This window comes from Scyliorhinus canicula, chromosome 7 (assembly GCF_902713615.1).
Source record: "Scyliorhinus canicula chromosome 7, sScyCan1.1, whole genome shotgun sequence".
Taxonomy (NCBI): domain Eukaryota; kingdom Metazoa; phylum Chordata; class Chondrichthyes; order Carcharhiniformes; family Scyliorhinidae; genus Scyliorhinus; species Scyliorhinus canicula.
In genome coordinates this window covers 131,570,091-131,584,936 of record NC_052152.1, presented here as the reverse complement: position 1 = coordinate 131,584,936, position 14,846 = coordinate 131,570,091, and the positions used below count along the sequence as shown (strand labels likewise).

The window sequence follows — 14,846 nt, the reverse complement described above, 5'->3', positions numbered from 1 at the left end:
ACTAACATGAGTAATTCTTTGTCTTAGAAAGAATTGGATGACATTCAGCTATGTGTCCAGGGTAACTGCATGCCATTCTATCATAACTACAGAAATCACCCCACAAAAGAATTTGCTAAAGCAATTTATTAAGATTACCAAAATAATGTTTTGATTAGTTGACAGATAAATCGTGTGATCACATTAGAAGAATTGTAGATAATTTCAGACCAATCAAAGCTTTGAAGGGGCTGAGATTTCATAGATAATAACAGATAATAATTCCCTTAAAAAGTTAGGTTTCGGGATGAAAGAACAGTGCTTTTTGCCATTCTATCATGCTAAGCTGCTTGAGCTGTGAAATCGTTATTCTAATTTAAACTGCACAGTTGTCTCTGTACTGTGCATATTTGATTTGAACTGTTAATGTAGCTTGAAGTCAACCTATCTGTAATTGCGAGAGACAATCATTTCGACTAAGCTTCCTGCAGGGCGAAGTTGTAAACGTCTTAATATTCTGTCCAAGGAAGCAAATCGTCAGTGGACACGCAAATTAAAGTGGCTAATTGATATTAAAACCCAATGTAAGTTCAGTCTCAAGTTCTGTTCAATTAATATATGTGCGGCGACACAGAAATATATTAACGAAAAGTTCAGATCCAACATCAATCCTCTAGATATGAAATAAGGCGAGCATTCCATTACCATTAAAAAAATTATTTTCTGCACTTGTTCTTGGCTTTTTAAGGATCTATGGACCTGAACCCCCAAGTCTCTTTGGATAGCCACTGTAACTAACCTCTTTCCATTCAGAAAGTACCAAAATGGATAACTTCACACTTGCTTACATTGAAGTCCATCTAATTACACTCACAGTGGTAATCTCAGTTGGTTGGGAGGAATATTATGAGCATCACGATAAAATGAAAACCAGGAATGGTATAATAAGGACATGGCCTAGTGAGGAAATAACTCTGACACAGAAGGCCCAAGGCAGATGATTGCAATGGTTTGGGCTTATCTGAGACAGACAGGAATAATGGAGCAAAAGGATTGAGGAAAGCCAAGGAAGGGCTGGATAGACAATATCAAGAGAGACTTGTCTCAGAAAAAGATACAGATGACTGACAGCCGGTTAGTTCAGAGCAGGAACCTGTGAAGTTCACGCTGACCCAGTTGCGTTGCTGAGCTGACAGACAGGAATTTGGTAGCAGGGCGTAGTAATCCAGTTTGTCCATCTGTAAAAACCACCATTGTAATGTGCATCGCAGTCTGAGGTTGGGGGTTTAATCTGATGTTTAGTAGCTAACCTGGACTGTTCCTTTAAGGCCCCTTGTTTAATTAGTCCTGGTGGGAAACCTGAGAATTAGAATTAGAATTAGAACAGTACAGCACAGAACAGGCCCTTCGGCCCTCAATGTTGTGCCGAGCAATGATCACCCTACTCAAGCCCACGTATCCACCCTATACCAGTAACCCAACAACCCCCATTAACATTAGTTTTTAGGACACCAAGGGCAATTTAGCTTGGCCAATCCACCTAACCCGCACATCTTTGGACTGTGGGAGGAAACCGGAGCACCCGGAGGAAACCCACACACACACGGGGAGGACGTGCAGACTCCGCACAGACAGTGACCCAGCCGGGAATCGAACCGGGGACCCTGGAGCTTTGAAGCATTGATGCTAACCACTATGCTACCGTGCTGCCCAATTATAGCTGCTCATAATTTATTCAGGTAATTAAACTGCTCATAAAGATCAGGCTTCACACCAAAGTCTTGCTTTCTGCAGCTGTAACAAAATCTTGATGTCGATAGTAAAGAGTTGAGGCAGTTGATGGCACTATTTGGATGGTTGTCTTATCCATCAGCCAACACCTAAACAAAAGATTACCCGGTAGCTTATTTAATGATCCCTGGTGCCCGCGACTATCCCTCAATCAACATCACAAAATCAAGAATATCCATTGAATGATAGGATTCCTACAGTGCAGAAGGAAGCTATTCGGCCCATCGAGTCTGCACCGATCCTCCGAAAGAGCACCCTACCTAGGCCCACTTCCTCGCCCTATCCCTGTGACCCCACCTAACCTGAACCGTTGGACACTAAGGGGCAATGTAGCATGGCCAATCCACCTAACCTGCACATCTTTGGACTGTGGGAGGAAACCGGAGCACCCGGAGGAAGCCCACGCAGACACGGGGAGGATGCGAAAACTCCACAGACAAGGCTGAAATTGAACCCGGGTCCCGGTTTTCATAATGCTGTTGTGGTGTCTTTCTTTGTGATCTGTTCCCTACATTCTAAACATGGCTTCAAACTTCAAAAGTCTTCATTGGCAGCAAGGAGGTTTCAGATGTCTGGTGGCTGTGAAAAGTACTGTATTTGTGCAGCTTATTCCAGTTTAATCTTGTTTTGGGATCTTGCTATGCAGACATCGATCATTTGCTACATTACAAGATTGATTATACTGCAAAAGTACTTTTTTGGTTGAAAACGTATGATGACATTTTGAAGGTTTTAATAAACAGTGCATGGGGTGCCTGCTTGTTCTCAAGATACTATCAAAATAATTAACCTGCCTGAAAAAAAAACCCTTTGCCTATATATAATTTTTAAAAAATTATTTCTACGGTTGTTTGACAATCTTCACGAGGACCACAAGGAATCACTTACCGATCTCCCTGTGGGGCCATGGAGTATGAATTCCCATGGTAATAGCCACTCATCAGGGCCTCGTTACTGAGCCCTTTAAATGCCCTTTAAATTTAAACTGTGTGTCTGTTAGTTCTGGGCTTTGACATTTATGCTGTATGCCTTGTGGGCGGCTTTACTTTTGAGCTTGGAAAAAATCTGTTTGAACCTTCTGTCGCCTGAATTACTTACACTGATTTTTCAACCCTGCTAGGCTACATGCAATTGCTTGTCTGAAAGTGAGTATGTTGCTATTCCCACCCTGTAGGCAGAATGTGATGTGGAGTGTGGGTTTGAGCCAGAGTTTTCCCAAGTAGAACTTGACACGCTTGGAAAGAGAATCAGAGGGGCCTCCCAAACCACCGCGATTTCCCCTGGTGGCCAATGGAGGTAGCAGCTTGAGCAGATTCCAGCCAGACAATGACACATTATGGGCACATATCACACCCCACCATCTACTGGGGCCGAGAAGCAACTAATTAACAATTCAGTCTAACATCAGAGCTATATTTGGGTCCGCCCTGATGGGTCTTCTTATCGGTCACTCCACAGAACAATCTAAAAGGTGAGGAGACTGAATATTTTCTATGGAATAGTTTGTTTCCACATATGGTGGAGTACTTCCCCCAGATACATGCTGTGCCTTTTAAAACTGATGAGATACCTTGAGACAGGGCAAGACATCATCTTCACACTTCGTCAGTGCTCCATACCAATACGTAGGGTCAATAGGCCCAGCATACAGAGTGGATGTGGAAAGCAAGTCCTGGCTTCCATTCTGAGAGCAAGGTAAAATAAAACACAAATATTGAATTAGGTTCAGAAATATAACAATCTTGTCAGAGTGAGGGATGGCAGGATTAGAAATAGCAAATTTCACTTTATTTAATGTGAGCTGGGAGGAAGCGAGGGGTGGCGAGATGCAAGGGGGGGGGGAGGGGAAATGAGGTGTCAAGGTAGGGAAGGTGGTAGTGTGGAGTGAGATGTGAAGGGAAAGATGTGAGCAAAATGCTAACAACCTGGATACATCCTACTCACCTCAACATCTCCACATCACTCGCAATAGGTTCCCTTCCCACCCTTACACGCTCCAAGCAGATCCTGCTCCCACCCTCCCCTCCCTGTTGTCTGACATGAAACAATAATTATTATTATTATGAAATCTTCATCTGACTGGACCTTGTAACCTTTCCCCATGTACATCATCTATGGCCAAGAGTAAAACAATAAGTTGGTTTATTTTGCATGGAATATATAAAGGAACAGAACATAATTTTCAATTACATCCAATTTGCTTATGATTGGTTCCCATGACATCAAAAATAATGAACGATAAACATTCAGCTCCTGAAATAAGTCTACCTTCCAATATTCTCTAAACCAGTGGCTCTAACCATGTGGGTGAGTTATCTGCTTCCTCTAATTTTCTCATCCAATTATGGGGCTGGTTTCTCTGGTCACCCAGTCACATGTTTCTCGGCCGTGCGCCATTTGCTGGAGGTGGAATTCTACCTTCCCGTCACTTCTCAATGGGATGTAACCACCCCATACTGCCGGGAACTCCACGGGCAGGATGCACTGCTGGCAGGAAAATTGAATCACAACAACTGGAGAATTCCGGCCATCCTTTCCCAACTAAACTGGGAAAAACTTGACCTCTGAACTTCCCTCATTTTCCCGGTCTGTCATTGGTTAACGGAGCAGCCAATAACCAACTGCCACCCTCATGGAAATGCAGTCCACGTCAACTGCATGGGCTATTCAACGAAACCACCTGTTACTGAAGTTAACTTAATGAGGTTATTCTAGCATTGTGACCACATGATTGAATTTTTCCAGTGTTCTTCCTTAGCTTCACCTCTGTGCACATCCAGTCCCTTGTTAAATGTTATCCTCCCATCCTTGCCATCCCCCTTTTGCTCCTTGTCCCTAACCTGAACCCCAAAGCACTGAATCAGCATCTTCATATTCCACGTCCTTCCTGTCTCTAACCTTCTGCAGCCCTATCTCTCAGATGCTTCACTCTTTGGACCTCTAACACACGCCTCCTTGTTTCCTCATTATTGGTACATAGCTATCAGTACCTCGGCCCTACGCTCTCCAATCCAACCATAAATCCCTCCGCCTCCCTAATTCATCCTGTCCTGCGCAAAACTAATCCTTTTCACCATCTTGAAGTTCACCTCTTTCAACTTCTTTTGTTGCTCCTCCCACCACCATGGACATTTTGGGCCTCCAGCCGCGTGTTTCTCATCAACGCGCTATTTACTGGCGGCAGGCTTCTCTACTCCAGCCACTTGTAAAAGAATTTCCCACTGAAACCACCCCAACCAGTCGGGAAACCTATGGACCGGGGTGAGCTGCCAGCGGAAAAAGAGAATCTCAACGTGCTAACGTTAAAGGTGCTGTAAAAATACGAATTGTTGGTGGCTGTAGCACAAGAGAGAAACACAGGATGCTACTGCTTACCAGAGTGCAGTTAGCGGAATACTTCGATAACTTCACAACCTTTAGCTGGTACATCATTTTACAGACAATCATGACACAGGCCCACACTGTAGAAATGCTGGATGCCAGTGGACGGAATGAGGAATACGGCAGTGCAAATACCCATAGGATAAGGAAAACGTAATTCATCAACGAGACCTGCAAAAGATTCAAACTCACTCCATGACAAGTCTTCAGGTAGTCAACAATCCAATTTGCTGCGTATTGGGGGACAATAAGACAAAATTAGGTCCTGATATCTAATTGTAACCTGCATTCCCTATCTGGCCCGAGGAACAGACTGATTGTGGACTTGGTGACTGGGTTACAAGGATGGGGTCCATACTTGCTGCTGTTTTCCCAGCAGCCTTCACACCATCTGTTTCAACTGGTAACCATCCCAAATGGGCTTTGACTCCATGTTTCCAGTGGGGATCCCTAAATGATGAAAAACCTTGTGGATCTTTGCACAGCCTCCAACGCTTAAATGCACTTCCTGGACGGAATTCAACCAAAACATTTCTGGGTGCAATTCTCCGGCCTCGTTGCGCTCTCGCTCGAGCAAAACAAGGCCGGTGAATAGTGGGAGAGGTCGAAAACGAGAACCGTGCAGGTGCCAGTTTGCGATGCAACCAGCCCGCTCCCGTAGGCAAAATCGGAATCTTGCGTAGCGTGGTGAGAAACCAATTATCACCACTTAAGTCCTATTTCCAGACAATTAACGGGAGGAACCCCTTATCCAACGGACTCCCATGATTCATCAGCGTCTTCACCAAGTGGTCATGCTGGCGCCGATTAGTACTCCTTTTGAAAAACATGAACCTGGCGGAAGGCCTTCTGCGGTGAGCCAAGGAGGTGAGTAGCCATCTTTGCACATAGGCAAAGAGCCCGGGGCGCTGAGCATGCCACCCTAGTGCTCGGTGGGGGGGAGGGGGACTCTCGTCTGGGGGTGGAGGACCCTCCGTAGGAGAGGGCCGCCATGGGGTGGGGGGAGGTGCTGGGGGGGGGCAACCGTGCATGGAATCACCATGTCCACCCCTGGATCGTGTGTATCCATTCCCGGGGCAACCCTTGTCCCTGCCCATTTGCCCCACCGACCACCTATAACCCCCACCGACTATGAAGCCTCGTGGTTAAGTGAGCACTTTACTCAATCCAAGTGGATTCCTGTGTGTCGGTGGGCCACGGAGCATGTGGGAGTCATTGCCTAGCATCACAATCAAACCCTGATGCCTGGGCACTGTGCCTGAACACTGCAGGAGGCAAGACCACACACGCAGCAGCCAACATCCAAACACCCGGGGATAGGACACAGCTCTGGGGACATGCCCACAGCCGTGGGTGAGTGAGTGCAATGGGGAAGGGACCAGTGCCTGCTCCAGGTGATGTTATGAGAGGGTGTCCAGGGTACAGGGTCTAGAGTCCGGTGAGGGGAAGCTGCTGTGGCCGTGGGTGCGTAGACAGGGCATTCCAGCTGGTGGTGGGGGGGGGGGGGGATCAAGGGGAATGGAGAGTCCCGGGGTGGTAGCCACACTCTTTGTCAGTCTAACAATCTCTATGCAATATTTGCCTTACAGATAATGAATGCTTTGGCAGGGAAGGTAGACCCAGAACTTGCCTAAGTGGTACTGCTGCTAGGCTGGGCGGCCAGACGCCAGAGTCGGCAGCAGCTGCAGCATCTCGAGGTGGCCGCCCCACACCCTGAGGATCCGGCCACCCATCAGGGCAGGGAGGGACCCATAGGGGTAGTCCCTTGACGGCCCAAGGTGTGCAGGCGTCACTGGTCATTTGAAAAGATGACAGTGATGAACAACGCATACTGAGGAGACTCCACCTCAACAAGGAGATGGCGTGCCACCTGTGCCATGTCCTCACGGACTTGGCACCGCATGGTGAAGGAGGACACCCACTCCCAGTGTCCAGCAAGGTCACCGGAGCTCTGAACCTTTACGTCTCAGGATCATTGCAGGGCTCGAATGGGGGCCTGTGTGATATCTCACAGGCCACAGCCCACAGGAACATCCAACAGGTCACAGATGCCCTGTTTGCTCGGGCGGAAAGCTACATCAACTTTGACATGGACCAAGCCCAGCAAGATGCCCGGGCAGCAGGTTTCTCCACCATCGCCAGGATGCCTGGGTCCAGAGGGTAGAGGATGGCACGATTGTTGCCCTGCGCCCGCCAGGCCATCTGGGAATGCCCTATCTTAACAGAAAAAGGTTCCACTCCCTGAACATACAGTTTTTGTGCGACCATCACATGAAGATCACACGCGTGTGTGCATGCTTCCCGGGGAGTGTGCACGACAGCTGTATCCTGGGACAGTCAGTCATCCCCGGCTTCTTCGAGGATCACCCTATATGGGCAGCTGGCACTTGAGGAATAAGAAGTACCCTCTGAGGACCTGGCTAATGACTCCAATACGGAGGCTGGAGACGGAAGCGGAGACCCGGTACAACAAGGCCCATGTGGCCACCCGGGCTGTGATTGAGCGGTGCATCGGACTCCTCAAGATGTGGTTCCGATGCCTCGACTCCTGTGGTGGTGCACTCCAGTACACCCCCCCCCTCCCAGATGGTTGCCCGCTTTGTGGTGGTCTGCTGTGTCATCCGCTATCTCGCACAGCAGCGGGGCGATGAGACGGAGGTTGGTGATGAGAAACATGTGGACACATCAGAGGAGGAGGATGAGGAGGGGGATGAGGATGATGAGGAGGTACCAGACCAGCAGGGGCTGGAGGACGACGTCAGGGAGGAACCAAAGGACCGGCCAGAGGCTGCAGGACAGGCTGCAGTGACAAGGGTCCAGCAAGCCCGGAGGGCCAGGGAGGCCCTCATACTCGCCCGCTTCACATAGAATGTGACCTGATCCATCATCTCTACCTTACCCACCGCCTACCCCCATTTCCCACTCACCCAGGGTCTGTGTTACATCAATCCAGGATGCTGGGACTGTGTCGGCACTGTCCGCGGGTCACCGTCGAAGCAGGGTGGGGTGATGAAACCCGCGGAGAGCTGAGCGCCAGTGCTCCTCAATCTGTGCCATAGTCTGGCCCCTGCCAGTCTGCTGAGTGCTCGCTCACACCCATCACCTGCACGCGGTGTGCCTGGGGAGGGAGGGGGGGGAATGACTGGAGAGATGGGCCAAGGGTTCAGAGGCTGGCCCGCATTGCGGAAGAAAGTGACGGAAGAAAGGCATCATACTGGTTGTACACAAGGTGTTTAATGTACAATACAATTCCCCACTTAACAAGGCCCCATGGGCTTCAGGTCACAAATGATGGTCCCACCGGCTGATTCACTGGGACCGTGCCCGGTGGCTCCCTGCTAACAAGGGGACTTAAACCAATCCCACAAAGCAAACCTCACACAGCACGCGGCCATGCCACCGAGGATACCACCCACAATCCGGGGATGCCGACTCGGCCAGAGTATTGGAAGAGGTTGAAATCAGACGGAATGCCCTGTTCCACCGAGGGGTTCAGAGGGCCAGCCACAGGGCAGCCAGTGCTGCCTGGGAGGAAGTAGCAGCGGCCATCAGCTTGGCTAGCGTCACCAGAAGGATCGGCACCCAGTGATGTAAGGTTGTAAGATCAGCAACCTCCACCCGGCTGCGCGGGTGAGATGGCAACGCCCCCACCCCCGTCCAACACCATACCAATGCCTCAGCCCATCCATGTCCAGCAGTGTGGCCCACATCTGCCCCCCCATCTCCCCTCCCACCCCGCGGACCCTTGCGATGGGCAAAGCTTGTGACTCACGATGCCCACAACAGACGGGAGAGGGCCCAGATGAGCAGCGGGGTAATGGACATCAGAATCCACACCCGCTACGAGAAACAGGCCCTGGAGGTCGCAGGGGGGGGCAGAGGACAGATTGGTCACCGATGTAGAGGTTGGCGTATGGCACAGAGGTGAGGATCCACCAGCCCCCACCCAGATGACTTGTCATATGTGAGATGTTAATGCCATACAGAATAATCCATCCTTCCCACTGACCACACATCCATTATCCTACAGTAGTGATCAGGCTTCTGGGGCACATTCTGGTGAGCAACACACAGTTGCTAATGCACATCAGGTAGGGGCAGGAATGCCCAGCTGGAGGTCTGCTGGATCCCAGGACCCAGCTGGGTTCCAGTCAGATGCTGAGCCTCGAGAACAGGTTTACCCGGAACTGATGCAGATGATAGGGTGCAGCCGAGATATTCAGAGGGAGATGTTGGCGATACTCCAGCAGGTCCATACCGATTGGAGGAGTCCCAAAGGCTACGGACACATGAGATTGCGCTGGCAATGCACGTTACCGAGGCCAACACTGCGAGGGTGGTGACTGCAGTGGAGAGCCTGGTGCACGATGTCAGCAGCATTAGTGAAGGTGTCCAAGCTCAGTCAGTGACAGCCATGGCTGAGGGCCTCGGTAGCATATCCGACTTGCTGGGGGATGTGTCCCAGTCCCAGGTGGACCTTTCTGAGGCACTGCAGACATCTCCCAGTCTCAACTGGGCATTGCTGAGGCACTGCAGATCATGTCCCAGTCGCCGGGGGAAGTGTCCCGGTCACAGGTGGACCTTGCCAGCACGCTGCAGAGCATGTCCCATTCACTGAGGACCATCGGCGAGGGCGCCGGCAGCATGGTGCAGACGTTGGGGAGCCAAAGGGGCTGGCAGAGGCAGATGACGCAGTGGCTGCCCATCCGTCCCGAGGTGACTCTGAGGGTCCTACGGGCACAGACTGGGAGGAGGGGATGCTGGGTTCCAACCCGACGCCACACTATGGAATGGCGATGGCGGCCACCAGCTCCCCCAAATTCCCCACCCCGACAACGACACATCCCGGAATCAGCCCCCGGACCAGGGTCGTGTGGCGAGGCATGTGCCACCGGCAACTGGGACAGGACCCTCCTCCCCAGGGCCCCAGAGAACACCCACCAGGGGCATCGAAGGCCACGGGACACAGTAAGCATCTGGCTGTCTCCACCTCTAATATACATCCTGGGTTATGGGTGGTCGGTGGGACAGACAGGCAAGGGAAGGAGTTGCCCCGTTCCAGGAGGTGACATGGCGGAACCATGGGCACCGAGGCACCCCATCAACCCCGCCCCCTCCAACCCAGCCCAGGGCCCCCACCCTCCAACGGCAGCGGCCAACCCCACCACCACCCCCAGGCCGTCCACATCCTCTCCGACCGAGGCTGCCCCCCCCCCCCCCCCCCCCCCCCCCCCCCCCCCCCCCCCGAGCACTGGGCACCGTCCGGGAGGGAAGATGGCTTCTCCCTTCGTGTCCCCACAGCAGCCATTTAAAAAGTTGTACTAATTGGTACCCGCTTGACCGCTTGCTGGGAAGGCAGATAGATCACAGCCGTTAGATAAGGGGTCTTTTCCGTTAACTGTGTGGCGATTGGTGATTATTGGTTTCTCGCCACGCTGCGGCAGAATTTATTTTTTGCCAATGGGGACAAGCCGGTTAGATCGCAAACTGATTGACGCCAGGCACGTTTCGTGATTTTAGCCTTTTGTGATCTAACGCTGCATTGCACTCTCGCTCAAGTGCGACACGGCTGTTGAATCGCGCCCTTAGCCATTTTTCTGAGCCTTGGGGAGTTTCTCCCCAGTCCAGCCGACACTTTGAAATTTTTCAACAGTGGGGAGCTGATGTACCATCAATTGTACGCGAGGCGAGTGATTTACCAAAGTCAGGCTTTAATTGACTAGAACACAGCTCTGCGATCATCTACAATGGAATGGACGATCGCCGGGCGTCTGACCATTTATACCTCGTTAATAGAGGCGTGGTTAACTCAGCCTCTCGGCCAATCGGTCGAGAGGCACATGACCGACCAGGGCCAATGGTAAGCCGACGTTCTGGCCCAATGGCAGACGAGTATGCAGATCATATCACCACAGGAGCTGAACGCGCCGGCGAGAACTGCTCCTCAGAGATCGGGCCACCATTTTCAAAGGGTGTTGTGATCTCTAAGTGAGCTTGAGGGACCCCCACACCCCCCCACCCATAAACAATGTCACTCCCGGCACACATAAGCATTACCCCACAAATCCCCAAGTGAGGACACCCCGTTATGGGGTCGTTGAGGTCCCCCTTTTTTCAGGCTTCCCACTTTCAGGGCCCCCACCTTCACCTCCCCCAACCTTTATGAGGCCCCTTCATACCTACTCGTCACCCCAAAACCCTTCATCCCCTCGTCACCACCCTTTCATGGGCATTGCCCACCTTGGGCCCTGACCCTTGGCAGTGCCACTCTAGCATTTGGGCACCCTGGCATTGTCATCCTGGAGCCCTGGCAGTGTCCTTCCAGGCTGGCAATGCCAAGGTTCTCAGGTGCCAAAGGGAGAGCCAGGGTGCCACCCTGACCTGTCCCTGGCAACCCAGGGGACTCCAATGGCCTGTGAAACCCCCTAGGTGCCATTATGATTGGTCCATGTTTGTGTGGACCAATACTAAACGGTGCCAGTCAAGGCCTCACTGGGGAGGCCGTTAGTTCCTGGCAGCCTGGAGAATTCAGCTCATACATATTTAAATGTGCCTAATGGGATCTAGTGCGGGCGACATCCAGAGCACAACTTCTCGCAAGGTTCAATTCAATCTTACGAGACGCCTCAAGCATCACGGATCTCGCAAAAGGCTTCTCACGGGATTCAACAGCCTTGTCACATCACCAAGTCAGACATGAGAATCGTGCCCGTTTCTTGTGAACCAGAAGGTTTTTCTCATTTTTTCACAGGGCATGTGTGTTGCCGTCAATCTACAGCTCTATTGGCTGTTAATTACTGCTTTGTATTGGTTGGACATGTTTTTGCATTGAATGTGTCCAAACTCTTCGATCTTTTTTAGCTTCATCAGATTCAAACACCATTTCACGGAGTACAGTGTCATCGATTTTCCTTTAGAACTATCATTTCTGTCCATCTTAATGTTCTCACCTCTTTTAATGTAATCCCAATAATAATGGAAGAGATGATCTTGATGATGTGCAGTTCCAGGAATCTCCACACCAAGACTTGGGCTTGATGCACCATTTCCAGGAAGCGCAAGAAAAGGGTCGCCAACCTGTCAATCACCATGACCCAGGGACTTGGATATCCTGAACAATGAAAGGGAACAAGCATAAGATTCTCAGAATTTCTGAGGTAAATACTAATGCTGGGTCCAGTACTACAGCAGACCTTGCAGTTATCTCACCCAATCAGCCATTTCTCGCGTGTTAGTTTAGGCAGTGATTTGATTGATGGTTTCACAGACGAGCCTCCACACCATTCACTCACCATTGGATGGTGATCAGAGGCAGGGAACATTGGAACAGCAACATCCCCACCCCCTCAAGCCTGTTCTACCTTTCAATGAGACCTAGACTGATTTGTGACTTTTGTGAGGGCCACGAAGGGCCCAACACAAGTTTGTGAGTCAAACGGAACTCAACTTTATTTGCACTAATATTTACACAGCATCAGTACTTCTCTACTAGTCTTCTCTCTAGCTAATAGTGAACTGGCTGGCTCTATTTATACAACAGAAAAGGTTAACAATCCTCCCTTATCGAGGGAGCTCATGTTCCCCTTTCTCCAGGGTGGCTGGAGGTTGTGTGTTCTGCGTGCTCCTGCCTTGGACGCTTAATTTCTGTTTTCTGCCCCTCTGCTTCTTTGACCTGGAGTGAGGCCAGGCAATGGGGACATCTTGGTTGGCCTACTACTGGACTGAAGAGTGCAGAGGGGTATTTTTTCTCAGTGCCGGAGGAAAAGGGAGAGGAGGATTAGTGTTTTGGATAAAACTGCAGCTACCTGGAAGCTATGGGTCTGCTTGGTGTTACCTTCTGCTTCTTTGACCTGGAGTGAGGCAAGGGGTGGTTTTGGCCTGCCACCGGACTGAAGACGGGGGAGGAATGCTTTCCAGCCCCATCTGCTATGCTCTGTGTTTCTGAGGCATCCAGTAATGAGTGTTTCTGCCTAGAGAGTCCGCTGCTGGAAATGCCAGAGGGGACGAGAGATGAGGAGTGTTACTGCAAGTAATTGGGACTTTGTGTCTGCTCGGTGCTGCCCCTTCTGCTTCTTTGACCTAGAGTGAGGCAAGGAGAAGGCTGGCTTACTCTGGGCTGAAGACGGGTGAGGGTCTGCACTCGCAGTTTGCTGATACTTTTGTTGCAATATTGACTGTTTATTGACTTTTGACTGTTTCATGTTTTGAAGCCCGAGTTGCTTACTACTCCCTCCTTTATTTTTGTGGCCCGGACCTTGGACTGGGTGGTGTCAGGTGATCAGACGCTGGTACTGCAGGGGAGGAGGGGTGGCGGCCCAATTCCACTGAAGAACTCGAAGGCTGTGTTGAGATACCTTGTGGACTAACGGTAACTTTATTGTGCTGGTGGGATTATTTACTGCTCCCGGTTTGGAAGCAGTGTAAAATGTCGGTGCTTTTTTGTATTGTTGCCTGTTTATATGTCATGTTTGGAAATTGTATGCTTGTTATTATAATGTTGTTTACTGTTTACTGCCTAGAGGCTGTGGGCTTGCCTGTTGTGGCCCCTCTTGCTTCTGGTGGCCTGGAGTTTTTGGAATCACTGTCAGTGCTGGAGAGGGGGAGGGGTGGTGCTCTCTCTCCCTTCCGCCATGCTCTTGTGTCAGTGTGACCTTTCCGGTGGATTGGTTTAACGACTTTCCACTGATGCAGGTCTACTGCTAGGGCTGCGGGAGGGAGGGAGGGAGGGAGGGAGAGTTTTTGTACTGTCGATTGTGTATTGCTTGTGTTTGTCAGCTGCTGCCCCTTTGGTGGATTGGCTATGCTAAATTGCCCTTAGTGTCCAAAAAAGTTTAGGTCGGGTTACGGGGATAGGGGGGAGATGTGGGGATAGGGTAGAGGTGTGGGGATAGGTAGGGTGCTCTTTCCAAGGGCTAGTTCAGACTGAATGGGCCGAATGGCCTCCTTCTGCACTGTAAATTCTGTGAATCTATGATTCTTTCTCAGTGCCAGAGGGAGAGGGGTAGTGATTTGATCAATATCGCAGCTACCTGGAAGCTGTGGGTCTGCTTGCTGCTGCCCCTTCTGCTTCTTTGACCTGGAATGAGGCAAAGGGAGGTTTTAATCGCACTTTGATTTAATGTTTGTAAAATTTCTGTTGATCTTTGTTTCATTTGGGCAGGGCCCCTATCAGGAGCAGCCCTTTTTGATTTGTCTCTAAGTTTGTTTCATTTTGTATAATTGTTCAGCCTCAAAAGAGTCCATGGGGTAACTAATTGTCCCTACCCAATAGGATCTGTGCAGGCAAAAAAATGAATTGGGTACAGTAAATTAAAAAAAAAGAAATATGTGCATACAAAAACAGAAAAGTAGATTATAGTTTAAGGTCAGCCTAATTCAAATGTCAGAATTGACCGTTCTTCAGTCAGTCTCATTGCTCATTCGAATCCTTTTGTATGTTTGAGTAACCCCAGTTACCTGTTTTCCTGTATCTAACAGGAGCAGTGATGGTCAAGGTTTGTGTCGGTTTGACTTTAATGTCCAGGTCACATTTGTCAATCACATTGACACTGAACATTACCTTTCATATCTGCTTCTTCCGCCTGCTCTGAGCTTGTCTCATTAGGCTCAAAGTTGAGCTTCTCTAAGGTGTTAATTCTGCTGCTTCCAATGTTATCACTGTGTTGATCAATCAACCTATCAAAACAAAACAGCTC

The 14,846-nt window shown here is 50.1% G+C and overlaps 1 protein-coding gene across 1 annotated transcript in view; it reads right to left on the bottom strand.

The window, feature by feature from the left end:
• The window catches only part of LOC119969135 (piezo-type mechanosensitive ion channel component 2-like), a 290,064-nt gene that overhangs the window by 140,710 nt on the left and 134,508 nt on the right, over positions 1–14,846 (bottom strand). Inside the window, exons 18-21 of the mRNA XM_038802351.1 lie at positions 14,711–14,826; positions 12,102–12,262; positions 5,116–5,322; positions 3,341–3,442 (exon numbers count right to left, since the gene is read on the bottom strand). Coding sequence (XP_038658279.1) covers positions 3,341–3,442; positions 5,116–5,322; positions 12,102–12,262; positions 14,711–14,826 — 586 coding nt within the window. The remainder of the gene's footprint in view (positions 1–3,340; positions 3,443–5,115; positions 5,323–12,101; positions 12,263–14,710; positions 14,827–14,846) is intronic.